Raw genomic sequence first — 14,191 nt, forward strand, 5'->3', positions numbered from 1 at the left:
GAGCGGGGCGGGGGAGAGAGCGGGGCGGGGGGAGAGAGAGAGCGGGGCGGGGGGGAGAGGAGAGAGCGGGGCGGGGGGAGAGGAGAGAGCGGGGCGGGGGGAGAGGAGAGAGCGGGGCGGGGGGAGAGAGAGAGCGGGGCGGGGGGAGAGAGAGAGCGGGGCGGGGGGAGAGAGAGAGCGGGGCGGGGGGAGAGAGAGAGCGGGGCGGGGAGAGAGAGAGCGGGGCGGGGAGAGAGAGAGCGGGGCGGGGGAGAGAGAGGGCGGGGGGGGGGGGGAGAGAGAGGGCGGGGCGGGGGAGAGAGAGAGCGGGCGGGGAGAGAGCGGGGGGAGGAGAAAAAAAAATCGTGCCTTTCTGGTTTGTGTAGAAAAGTAGTTGGGACTTACAACCAATCAGAACAGCAGTTGCCATGGTAGCCACGGTGTTGGGGGCGTCGCTCAGGTTCAGCATGTGTCCTGACAGTCCATTCAGCTCGTCCACAGCATATTTAAACATGAAGGGTACCATCACATTGGTCATCTAGGGAGACGGGAGAGAAAGTGGTGAAAACATTAAGTTCCACTCTTCTGATGGTAGAAGCTAGGTGCAATAAGGCTGGCTGTGTGTGGGCTTGTCATACTATCCTGGTGGGGACTGGAGAACCCTCAAACTCCAGATAGCAAAACAAGGAAAAGTAAACACTACACAGGTAAGCTAACAGTTCCAGAAATCAGGACCGCAGTAAGGCTCTATGGACCTCTATATATACACAGGGCATTCAGAAAGCTCTATATCTACACAGGGCATTCAGAAAGCTCTATATCTACACAGGGCATTCAGAAAGCTCTATATATACACAGGGCATTCAGAAAGCTCTATATATACACAGGGCATTCAGAAAGCTCTATATATACACAGGGCATTCAGAAAGCTCTATATCTACACAGGGCATTCAGAAAGCTCTATATCTACACAGGGCATTCAGAAAGCTCTATATCTACACAGGGCATTCAGAAAGCTCTATATCTACACAGGGCATTCAGAAAGCTCTATATCTACACAGGGCATTCAGAAAGCTCTATATCTACACAGGGCATTCAGAAGCTCTATATCTACACAGGGCATTCAGAAAGCTCTATATCTACACAGGGCATTCAGAAAGCTCTATATCTACACAGGGCATAGCTCTAATCTCACAGGCATCAAGCTCTGTATCTACAGGGCATTCAGAAAGCTCTATATCTACACAGGGCATTCAGAAAGCTCTATATCTACACAGGGCATTCAGAAAGCTCTATATCTACACAGGGCATTCAGAAAGCTCTATATCTACACAGGGCATTCAGAAAGCTCTGTATCTACAGGGCATTCAGAAAGCTCTATATCTACAGGGCATTCAGAAAGCTCTATATCTACACAGGGCATTCAGAAAGCTCTGTATCTACAGGGCATTCAGAAAGCTCTATATCTACAGGGCATTCAGAAAGCTCTATATCTACAGGGCATTCAGAAAGCTCTATATCTACAGGGCATTCAGAAAGCTCTATATCTACAGGGCATTCAGAAAGCTCTATATCTACAGGGCATTCAGAAAGTAAATCAGACCAGTCGACATTAGATATATTTTTTACTCAATCTACACAATACCACATAATGACAAAGTGAAAACAGCTTTAAACATTTGTGATAATCTATTTACATAAGTATTCAGACCTTTTGCTATGAGACTCAAATTAGCTCAGGTGCATCCCGTTTCCATTCATTATCCTTGAAATGTTTATACAATTATTTTAAATAATATATATAATTTAAGGGGGTAGATGAGCTTTAATATTGCAGATAGATTGTAGCATTTCCAATACCCCATATATTTTTTGTAAATATAAACTCAGCAAAAAAAGAAACGTCCCTTTTTCATGACCGTCAAAAGAAAGATTCCCAGGGTCCCTGCTCATCTGCGTGAACGTGCCTTAGGCATGCTGCAAGGAGGCATGAGGACTGCAGATGTGGCCAGGGCAATAAATTGCAAGTCCGTACTGTGAGACGCCTAAGACAGCGCTACAGGGAGACAGGACGGACAGCTGATCGTCCTCGCAGTGGCAGACCACGTGTAACAACACCTGCACAGGATCGGTACATCTGAATATCACACCTGCGGGACAGGTACAGGATGGCAACAACAACTGCCCGAGTTACACCAGGAATGCACAATCCCTCCATCAGTGCACAGACTGTCCGCAATAGGCTGAGAGAGGCTGGACTGAGGGCTTGTAGGCCTGTTATAAGGCAGGTCCTCACCAGACATCACCGGCAACAATGTCACCTATGGGCACAAACCCACTGTTGCTGGACCAGACAGGACTGGCAAAAAGTGCTCTTCACTGACGAGTCGCGGTTTTGTCTCACCAGGGGTGATGGTCGGATTCGCGTTTATCATCAAAGGAATGAGCGTTACACCGAAGCCTGTACTCTGGAGCGGGATCGATTTGGAGGTGGAGGGTCCGTCATGGTCTGGGGCGCTGTGTCACAGCATCATCGGACTGAGCTTGTCGTCATTGCAGGCAATGTCAACGCTGTGCGTTACAGGGAAGACATCCTCCTCCCTCATGTGGTACCCTTCCTGCAGGCTCATCCTGAAATGACCCTCCAGCATAACAATGCCACCAGCCATACTGCTCGTTCTGTGCGTGATTTCCTGCAAGACAGGGAATGTCAGTGTTCTGCCATGGCCAGCGAAGAGCCCGGATATCAATCCCATTGAGCACGTCTGGGACCTGTTGGATCGGAGGGTGAGGGCTAGGGCCATTCCCCCCAGAAATGTCCGGGAACTTGCAGGTGCCTTGGTGGAAGAGTGGAGTAACATCTCACAGCAAGTACTGGCAAATCTGGTGCAGTCCATGAGGAGATGCACTGCAGTACTTAATGCAGCTGGTGGCCACACCAGATACTGACTGTTACTTTTGATTTTGAAGAAGCAACAGAAGCAACAAAATCCCCAAGAACCACTGTGAAAGAATTGCAGGCCTTGGTGGCGTCTTGGGGTCACCAGGCTTATAAAAAAAACACCACCTCCACAACCACAGGAAAGGCTGCCAGAAGAAAGCCCTTTCTAACCCCAAGACACAGACGGAAGCGCTTGGAGTTTGCCAAACATCATTTAAATGATGACTGGAAGAAGGTGCTCTGGTCAGATGAGACCAAAATTGAACGTTTCGGTCAGATACAGCATCGGCATGTTTGACATCGAAACAGAGACGCATACAAGGAGAGGCACCTCATACCCACGGTGAAATATGGAGTGGGGTCAGTGATGTTTTAATTCCAGAGGTTCAGGGGTTAAGATTGAAGTCATGATGAATTCCACCAAGTATCAGGCAATTTTGGCTGACAATCTGGTTTCCTCTGCCAGAAGGCTGGGACTTGGCCGTAGGTGGACTTTCCAACAAGATAATGACCCAAAACCTCAAGATCCACACAGAAATGGTTCTGTGACAACAAAATCAATGCATCTACCCTGGCCATCTCAGTCGCCGGACCTCAATCCAATCAAAAACCTGTGGGCTGAGTTGAAGAGGGCAGTTGATAAGCGCAAACCCAAGAATGTGAAGGATCTTGAAAGGATCTGCATAGAGGAATGGTCCAAATGTGTTCCTTAACCAAACATCACAGGAAGAGACTCCATGCTGGTATCCCTGCCAGAGGAGCACTAACTACTAAATGAGGAGTGTCAATAATAATGAAACCTTGATTTTGGTGAAATATATTTTGTATTAAACAATTGTATGATTTTGGTAGTTTTTTTTTAAAACATTAATAAAGTAAATTTTTTTACTTTGACATTATGGAGTATTATGTAAATCATATACAAAAAAATTACGTATATATTTCAATCCCACATTGTAACAAAATGTGGAAAAGTTTGAAATGTATACTTTCTATAGGCACTGTACCTCCAGCCAGCAGACATGTTACATCAGACTACCTTACCAGACTGCCTTACCAGACTGCCTTACCAGACTGCCTTACCAGACTGCCTTACCAGACTGCCTTACCAGACTGCCTTACCAGACTGCCTTACCAGACTGCCTTACCAGACTGCCTTACCAGACTGCCTTACCAGACTGCCTTACCAGACTGCCTTACCAGACTGCCTTACCAGACTGCCTTACCAGACTGCCTTACCTCCGGCCAGCAGACGTGTGTGTGTGTGTCATCAGACTACCTTAGCTCCAGCGAGCAGACGTGTGTGTGTGTGTGTGTGTCAGACTACCTTAGCTCCAGCCAGCAGACGTGTGTGTGTGTGTGTGTGTGTGTGTCAGACTACCTTAGCTCCAGCCAGCAGATGTGTGTGTGTGTGTGTGTGTGTGTGTGTGTGTGTGTCAGACTACATTAGCTCCAGCCAGCAGACGTGTGTGTGTGTGTGTGTGTGTGTCAGACTACCTTAGCTCCAGCCAGCAGACGTGTGTGTGTGTGTCATCAGACTACCTTAGCTCCAGCCAGCAGACGTGTGTGTGTGTGTGTGTGTGTGTGTGTGTGTGTGTGTGTGTGTGTGTGTGTGTGTGTGTGATCAGACTACCTTAGCTCCAGCCAGCAGACGTGTGTGTGTGTGTATGTGATCAGACTACCTTAGCTCCAGCCAGCAGCCGTGTGTGTGTGTGTGTGTGTGTGTGTGATCAGACTACCTTAGCTCCAGCCAGCAGCCGTGTGTGTGTGTGTGTGTGTGTGTGTGTGTGTGTGTGTGTGTGTGTGATCAGACTACCTTAGCTCCAGCCAGCAGCCGTGTGTGTGTGTGTGTGTGTGTGTGATCAGACTACCTTAGCTCCAGCCAGCAGACGTGTGTGTGTGTGTGTGTGTGTGTGTGTGTGTGTGTGTGTGTGATCAGACTACCTTAGCTCCAGCCAGCAGCCCCAGGGCGATGGCTACTCTAGCCCGTAGATCAGGCCGGTCCTTGGGCCACACGTAGGACAACATGTTAGACATGATGGTCCTGGAATTCACCTCCTTCAACTGCCACCAGGACACAACAAGGAAAACACAACAAGAAAACACTTAGATGACATAACACTGCTTATTCACATGGCTCAGTTGGTAAAGCATGGAGGTTGCAAAGACAAGGATTGTGGGTTTGATTCCCGCTGGGGCCTCCCATACAAAATGTCATCCGTTATCATTTATATATGTGTTCCTCCTCACTGTGATCACAGAACAGGAAGATAACGCATCTAACGTCACAAGGCAAAAAGCTTCACTTGTCCAAAACATTGACTAATAATAATAATATTAATAATAATAATAATAATAATACTCAGAGGGAAAATGTAGATCGTTAATGACCAAGGTTGCTTTTATAACAATATGGCAAGACATTGTGTACTGGTTGTCCAATAGGATCCATTAGTTCTCTTTCCCAATTGGTTTGACAGACAGGGAAGGGAAAACTCCAGGCCCCAGGCAACCCACTGACACCTGATGCTTGGTGTGGGGGGGTGTATACGCCCAGGGAAACGGTGAGCAGACTGGCCATCTGTCTCCAGGTGGACAAGGAGAGCCTGCCTGTCACTACATCTCCCAGAGGGCCGTAGGGCTGGGCAGCTACTCAGCGATAGAAAGAGGACACTACATCTCCCAGAGAGCCGTAGGGCTGGGCAGCAACTCAGCAACAGGAAGAGGACACTACATCTCCCAGAGGGCCGTAGGGCTGGGCAGCAGCTCAGCAACAGGAAGAGGACACTACATCTCCCAGAGGGCCGTAGGGCTAGGCAGCAGCTCAGTGATAGGAAGAAGTCTCTAGATGGACATCATCATCATCAAGGGCTTCCACCATTTTAAAGTAGTCATCTGAGTGGCGATTCGAATGGGTTGGGAGCGATCAGCCAATGATCACAGCATCGTCTTCATGTTGTGTTGCCTATGATTTGTAAATAGCTTTAAGCAATATCTCTTCCATCTAGTGGCCATAAATTAATGACAACATTTGGTTCTGGACTCTAGCTCTGCAGGCGCTGGTAAATAAGCAATATTACCATTGCACTTTTTTCCACAAATACAAAATAGAGACAGACTCGATGATGCTGCCCATGTTGTCGCAGACACCATAACGGCACAGATACAAAGATGAGTCCTCTATCTATCTCTATGCTACAGACCTAACTCCAGGAAGACCCAGAGAGCGTGTCTGACATATCCACCAGGGGGCGCCAGCCAAGCTGAGGGGGCAGCACAACATGGCTGGCATCCCATCTGAGAGCCAAGATGGTTGTTTACCTGCTTTGTCAGCCAGAGGGGCCTGGCTAAAGCAACAGAGCTGCTGAAGAGCAGCACATTACTGATTTTAGTAATGTGTGTGTGTTGTACGGTATACTGAAACTTTGGCATTTTTTTCTCTACAAAAAAAATAATGGTTTGGTACTAGAATTTTGGTTACGTTCAGTACTTCTGTCAAATGCATCTTACGTGATTGAGATGGTCAAGTAGGTCTATCAGAACAGCCCTTTTATAGCACGAAGAGCAGTCCCTGCTCCACTTCCTCATTCATTACTAGCGCTCTCTGGGCTGCATTGTTAGCTCCCCACTCACGCTGCACACAAGTATAATGTGACATGGCATGTAGAAATGTTGAAACTGTTCATTACTGTTCGCAAAACAATGTCCTACTGGCTAGAACCCTTTACAATGCAAGAAGATACCGGTATCTTCCATCTTTGGAGGATAACTTTCCTAGCTAGCTGACAGCTGAAGCTAACATTCATTCACTACCCTGGTACTTTGGTTATGATAATATGCAAACTAGAGGTATTATTATTCATTTGAGACTAAATAGATTTTATTTATGTATTATATTAAGTCAAAATAAAAGTGTTCATTGTTCATTCAGTATTGTTGTAATTGTCATTATTACCAGTCTATATAAAAATATAGATATATAAAAAAAATAAAATCGGCCGATTAATCGGTATCGGCTTTTTTCGGTCCTCCAATAAATCGGTATCGGCGTTGAAAAAAATCATAATCGGTCGACCTCTAATGCAAACCGGTCGACCTCTAATGCAAACCGGTCGACCTCTAATGCAAACCGGTCGACCTCTAATGCAAACCGGTCGACCTCTAATGCAAACCGGTCGACCTCTAATGCAAACCATGAATCTAGTGGAAACCCATTGGGTTTCCACTAGATTGCATAGCAACAAAGTAAGATTCCACAGCCACATTCTACCTCCAAATGACATCATTATTTTCTTAAAGAGACAGCGCAGACTTTTATAAAAGGGATCGCTTCTTCCATGCAAATGTTGTTGATCAGTACAATAATAATAATAATAATAATAATATGATCTCCTAGCAAGTTGCCAATAAAATACATCCTAAATGGAAGGGAAATAGACTAATCTGTAGCCCCATGAAATCAGACAAAACCAGCTCAACTCAATGCATGACAGTCCTATTGAATATTATACTTTATCCTCCACTGCTTTAATCACAGGAGATATAACAAGACAGACAATATAACAATCCGTTGTTGCTGGTCTAGTAGTGGAATTAAAGCTGCAATATATGTCACTTTCTGGGCGAAACAAATTCACATAGAAATGTGAGTTATAGATCTGTCATTCTAATTGAAAGTCAGTCTAAGAAGCAGTAGATCTGTTCTATGTGCGCTTTTTCTATGCATCCCGTTCTTAAATTTCGTTTTTGCGTCTTACTTTTGTACACCAGATTCAAACAGCTGAAAATATGATTCTCAGTGGTTTAGACGGTACAGTGATTCTCAGTGGTTTAGATGGTACAGTGATTCTCAGTGGTTTAGACGGTACAGTGATTCTCAGTGGTTTAGACGGTACAGTGATTCTCAGTGGTTTAGACGGTACAGTGATTCTCAGTGGTTTAGACGGTACAGTGATTCTCAGTGGTTTAGACGGTACAGTGATTCTCAGTGGTTTAGACGGTACAATGATTCTCAGTGGTTTAGACGGTAGTGATTCTCAGTGGTTTAGACGGTACAGTGATTCTCAGTGGTTTAGACGGTACAATGATTCTCAGTGGTGTAGACGGTACAGTGATTCTCAGTGGTTTAGATGGTAGTGATTCTCAGTGGTTTAGACGGTACAGTGATTCTCAGTGGTTTAGACGGTACAGTGATTCTCAGTGGTTATGAAAGTAAAGGTGACTCTTTCCCTGCAGAATGGAGTTAGGAACAAATGAATGATCACCTATTTTCTCTGTTTACGTGCTGATCACGGAGCTAATAAAACATAACGTGCTTCTGTTATAGAACATTTGGAAGTACTATTTTTCTCACCACATTTTTGGGGTCTGCGTTTAATCTTCCGCCCGCACTGCCGTGCCAACATGTCCGTTCTGTCACCTGCAAATGCTGTGAACAAGCGCACACACACACACACACTATTAGAACTAATTGTTTCTGATATCGTTTCTGATACCGTAAATGGCATAGGCTCCAATAACAATCTAACGTACCTTTGCAGCTTCCAGTAAACGTCTGCTGTTGTCATTCCTGTTGACTGTCCATGTGGCTGTCCTCAGGTTGGGGCTCAGCTACAGAACAGAGAGGAGAGACCAGAGGGGAGGAGAGGGGAGAGGAGAGGGGAGACCAGCGGGGAGGAGAGACCAGAGGGCAGGAGAGACCAGAGGAAAGGAGAGACCAGAGGGGAGGGGAGGAGAGACCAGAGGGTAGGAGGGAGAGACCAGAGGGTAGGAGGGAGAGACCAGAGGGTAGGAGGGAGAGACCAGAGGGTAGGAGGGAGAGACCAGAGGGTAGGAGAGGAGAGACCAGAGGGTAGGAGAGGAGAGACCAGAGGGGAGGGGAGGAGAGACCAGAGGGGAGGGGAGGAGAGACCAGAGGGGAGGGGAGGAGAGACCAGAGGGGAGGGGAGGAGAGACCAGAGGGGAGGGGAGGAGAAACCAGAGGGGAGGAGCCTGTTTCAGTAAAAATGTACAGATCCAGACAGAACAGAAACATTCCTTCTTGTTGAAAGATACCCCTGAGGGCTTTGGGATAAAACAGCGGCCAAAAAGCATGTAAGTTCAAACACAGCCGGTGTCAGTTGAGGTCACAATGTACTAGATAATATTTACCAGATTATATTTAGGAGACAGAGGTTGTGAACATAACTAAGACTATAGAGTGGAGGTGGTAACCTTTACTGATGACCTGTGGGTCAAATCAGTTTCAGCCATGACACCCACCATTTCAGAGAGTTCTGAAATATCTTCTGTAGTTAGGAATAGATCAGCATTCCTACAACATTATTTTCTGTAGTTAGGAATGCTGATCTATTCCTACAATATTATTTTCTTGAGATATAATTAGATTTCTGAGAAATTATACTAATTGACTGCACCCATACGGGCCATTTTAAATTTATAGGATCCAAATAATATTCAGTAAATATGGTACCCGACATCCGATTTGGACCGAACGTTTTTTCAAACAATGAGTAAGACATGAGGAATCCAAAGACATGGTCAACAGCCCCTCACGGACCCCCCCCCCCCCAACTACACAGTATCAGTTCAATGTTAGCTGTAGGCCAGAACACTGGTCCTCCTGGTGGTTTCACTACAATGTTAGCTGTAGGCCAGAACACTGGTCCTCCTGGTGGTTTAACTACAATGTTAGCTGTAGTCCCACTGGTCCTCCTGGGGGTTTAACTACAATGTTAGCTGTAGTCCCCATGGTCCTCCTGGTGGTTTAACTACAATGTTAGCTGTAGGCTAGAACACTGGTCCTCCTGGTGGTTTAACTACAATGTTAGCTGCAGTCCCACTGGTCCTCCTGGGGGTTTAACTACAATATTAGCTGCAGTCCCACTGGTCCTCCTGGGGGTTTAACTACAATGTTAGCTGTAGGCCCACTGGTCCTCCTGGTGGTTTAACTACAATGTTAGCTGTAGGCCAGAACACTGGTCTGTATATCTTGGGTTTAACAGTACCTTGTGGGCTTTGTGAATGCTCGTATCATATATGACCTCCAGACCTGAGTGCTTGACCCCTACCACCTTACTAGCAGAGCTAATCACTTGTATTAACATATTTCATGGCTGGGCCACTCAAGGACATTCAGAGGTCAACCTTCACCCCAGTCTGGAGCAGGTTTTCATCAAAGATCTCTGTTCTTTGCTCCGTTCATCTATGCCTCGATGCTGACTAGTCTCCCAGTCTCTGCCGCTGAAAAACATCCCCACAGCATGATGCTGCCACCACCATGCTTCACTGTAGGGATGGTGCCAGGTTCCCTCCAGACTTGACGATTGGCATTCAGGCCAAAGAGTTCAATCTTGGTTTCATCAGACCAAACAGGATGCACCTGAGCTAAATTTCAAGTCTCATAGCAAAGGGTCTGAAAACGTATGTAAATAAAGTATATATTTTTTACTTTATAAATTTGCATAAATTTATAAACACCTGTTTACACTGTCATTATGGGGTATTGTGTGTAGTGTGTAGAATAAGGCTGTGTAGTGTGTAGAATAAGGCTGTGTAGTGTGTAGAATAAGGCTGTGTAGTGTGTAGAATAAGGCTGTGTAGAATAAGGCTGTGTAGAATAAGGCTGTGTACTGTGTAGAATAAGGCTGTGTAGAATAAGGCTGTGTAGTGTGCAGAATAAGGCTGTGTAGTGTGTAGAATAAGGCTGTGTAGTGTGTAGAATAAGGCTGTGTAGTGTGTAGAATAAGGCTGTGTAGAATAAGGCTGTGTAGAATAAGGCTGTGTACTGTGTAGAATAAGGCTGTGTAGAATAAGGCTGTGTAGTGTGTAGAATAAGGCTGTGTAGTGTGTAGAATAAGGCTGTGTAGTGTGTAGAGTAAGGCTGTGTAGTGTGTAGAATAAGGCTGTGTAGTGTGTAGAATAAGGCTGTGTAGTGTGTAGAATAAGGCTGTGGGGAAAAAGTCAAGGGGTCTTAATGCTTTCCGAATGCACTGTGTGTAATTAACACACACGGAAGAGGACTATACAAGCACCCTCTAATTGGTTGTTGATCATTGCTAGACCGCCATCTTCAAGTCTTGCATTACATTTTGAAGTAGATTTAGGTCAACACTATAACTAGGCCACTCAGGAACATTCACTGTCTTCTTGATAATCAACTCTGTGTTTGACTGTTCGACTGAGGGATACAGATAATTGTGCCGCCTCTGGCGTCGCGACCACGTTCCACATTAAGCACTAGGCAGAACTTTACTGCAATGAAGACTAGGTCGCTTGGCGGAAATAAAATTAGAGGCTTTGTCGTCAGCAATACCTTCCATATATACATATAAAGAAAAGTATGCAAAAAGTAGGCAGAAAAACATGTTTGAAAGGTGTACAAATAACATTTGAGTTACACAATCAAATTGTTGATACTTTAGGATGATTTAAACATGAAGCATGAAAATGCTAATATAGGTCCCTTGTCTATAGACTGCAAACAAAGTGAGGAAAGCAATGTAATTTTGTAATTTGGGGGACCTATCCCTGTAGTATTGAGGGAGGAAGGGTCTTCCAACTTCAGCTAATAGCAGGAAGTGCACTATCTAGAGGTCAGAACCTGGTAATAAGAGGAAGTAACTTCAATTAGTAATGGTCTCTGAACAGGGGAAACAAACATCAATTCACCGACTACATTACAGCTCTATACTACTTACCAGACAGAAATGATAATGTATACTGGTCAACAGTTCTCAAATTACAGCACTTTCTGTACATAGTACATGTAAATTGTCCCCCCCTCCCCATTTTAGACATCCAAAAGCATTGGGACCAATTCACTTGTGTATTAAAGTAGTGAAAAGTATTTGGTCCCATATTCATAGCATGCAACGACTACAAATTTGTTGATGCTTTTTTAAGTTCTTTTTGATTGTGTTTCAGATTATTTTTGTGCCCAATTGAACTGAATGGTAAATAATGTATTGTGTCATTTTGGAGTCACTTTGATTGTAAATAAGAATAGAATGTTTCTAAACACTTCTACATTAATGTGGATGCTGCCGTGATTATAGACAATCCCTGAAGGAATTGTGAATAATGATGAGTGAGAAAGTTAAAACGCACAAATATCTTACTGTAGAAGTTTAGCACAGATACATACAGCCATGGGTCCCTCCATCTGACATGTTCAGAGCCGCGCTCGACAGCTAAGCAGCACAGGTAGTCACCTCGTATTTCCTCGGTTTTCCCTAAACAAGTGTTGTAACATGGAGACACGGTCGTCTGGGAAGCATAACCCTACCAAGGCCATTTCATCTTTTGTTTTTTTGACAATTATTTCTCGCTAATATGAAAGATAAGGTCCTTATGCTTCCAAAACCGTACAGCAAGCGATTATATTTTCATTTAACAAGCAACGCATGTTACCGTTCAGACCGAGCGTCAGGGATCTTAAAACTGCCCCCTACAGAAGGCACCTTCGTCCAATGACTGATGGAACGGAGTCATGATGAAGGGATAGAACGAGTGTCAGGAACAAAATGGAGACGGTGCTCCTGGTGGAAAACTATTTCACAACCTATAGAGAAGATTTTAGGCATCAAGAGCACACAGGATCATAGCATCTTTATTATCCGTGTTGTCTAACAACTATGAGTAAAGTCTGTCCTCACCAGTAGTACTAGCTGGCTTACAACCTGGGGTGTAATCATTAGTCCAAACAGTTGCAAAACAGAACATTTCTAGAGTTTCTATTGGACAAATTCAGGTAGGTCCCTCCCAGTTTCGTTCGCTTCCGTTTAAGAAACGTTTTGCAACACAATTGGCCTAATGAATACGCCAATGGTGTCTGCCAAGTTCAGCCAATATCAGTCGGTTCAAGGTTGAGATGGGGTCTTATCTCACGGGACATACTGTGCACTGACACTCTTTACTCTGTCAGTGCCAAAGTAGGCAGACAGCCTAGCGGTTAAGAGCGTTGGGTCGAATCCCTGAACCGACGAGGTGAAAGATCTGTCGATGTGCCCTTCAGCAAGACACTTAACCCTAATAACCCTAATTACTCCTGTAAGTCGTGAAAAGATAAGAGTTTCTACTAAATGACAACTGTAAATGGTCAACACGTGACCGACTCACTGGGACCCACAAACTGTATACCTCGGTGACAAAAATTAACCCAGCAAGCTAGGTATGAGGTGTAACTTTAGTTAGTTATCAAATTATATTTAGCTACTAGTTAGTTATCAAAGTATATTTAGCTACTAGTTAGTTATCAAAGTATATTTAGCTAGTTAGTTACCATAGTATATTTAGCTAGTTAGTAATGTGTCGAAATCACTTTCACTTCAACTTGCCGGCTACGTCGAGTAGGAGACATCGCTACCTACCGAGCAAAACATTGACAACATCTTGTGAAAACATGCTGACCACAACCTTGGTTAACTTAACTTTCTGGTAGCTGACACATATTACTATAATATAACTTATCAACACACGGTCATCCCAGAACTGGAAAACGTTATAACATGTTGACGTGCCCTTGTCAGTTTGTGTGGAAAGTGTGACTGTCAGAACAGTGTCCTTCTCTCTCCTCCTCACCAAATAAGTAGTCTGTTGTTTCTGTTGTTTCCCATTCGGTTTGTTCCCTCCTCTCCAAACATGATAAAAACTTGTCTTTTGCAGTAAAATAGCTAATTTTCTTCTCTGCAGGTGTAAAAGGCTTTCCAGCGGGACCAACAGAGGAGCCATCTTGTCAAAGGAAAGCGGGTTCCGGGAACGAACAAACTTACGTCATTTCCTATTAGGATGAACTTTGACCCCCTGTCGTCGTTCATTTTTTTTTTTTTTAAAGGAATAAAATCATAATGTCTATCTATTTATGTGACTATTTCGAAACATGTGGTCATTATATACCTAATTAAATAACATTTAGACGTGTTGCTTGTTATGTAGGGTGTTTACTCTTCTGATTGATAAGATTTCTAAACAATCACGTCCTTGTGACCTTACTAAGTGTTGTGGGAATTGTCGGCATTTATTTTTTATTTATTTATTTTTTATTAACAACAAATCAATACAGGAAGTACATGAGGGAACACAAGTATATATGGATAATATACAATGGACAATTGAGCTAGGGGGTAAAATATCACATTATACAAGGATCTGAAGGGACATACATACACTTATAATTATAACAGCTTTTTTGTTAGTAGAGTATTTATGTAATTGTCTTAAAATACAGTTCAATTTCTTTTTGTAGGGTAAGAAATGGTGTATTTTGTTTTG

The 14,191-nt window shown here is 44.3% G+C and overlaps 1 protein-coding gene across 1 annotated transcript; it reads right to left on the reverse strand.

Annotated features, from left to right (window-relative positions):
- Window positions 1-348: 348 nt before the first annotated feature.
- Window positions 349-13,686, reverse strand: LOC115188243 (ATP-binding cassette sub-family B member 7, mitochondrial-like; the record flags this gene model as incomplete). Its single annotated transcript, XM_029747095.1, has 5 exons — window positions 13,502-13,686; window positions 8,453-8,530; window positions 8,274-8,348; window positions 4,865-4,984; window positions 349-517 (listed from the first exon to the last, which is right to left on the reverse strand). Coding segments are annotated over exons 1-5 (592 nt in total), but the record flags the coding sequence as incomplete, so codon positions are not given.
- Between the last annotated feature and the right edge of the window lie 505 nt (window positions 13,687-14,191).

The sequence above is a fragment of the Salmo trutta genome, unplaced genomic scaffold (assembly GCF_901001165.1).
Source record: "Salmo trutta unplaced genomic scaffold, fSalTru1.1, whole genome shotgun sequence".
Classification (NCBI taxonomy): Eukaryota; Metazoa; Chordata; class Actinopteri; order Salmoniformes; family Salmonidae; genus Salmo; species Salmo trutta.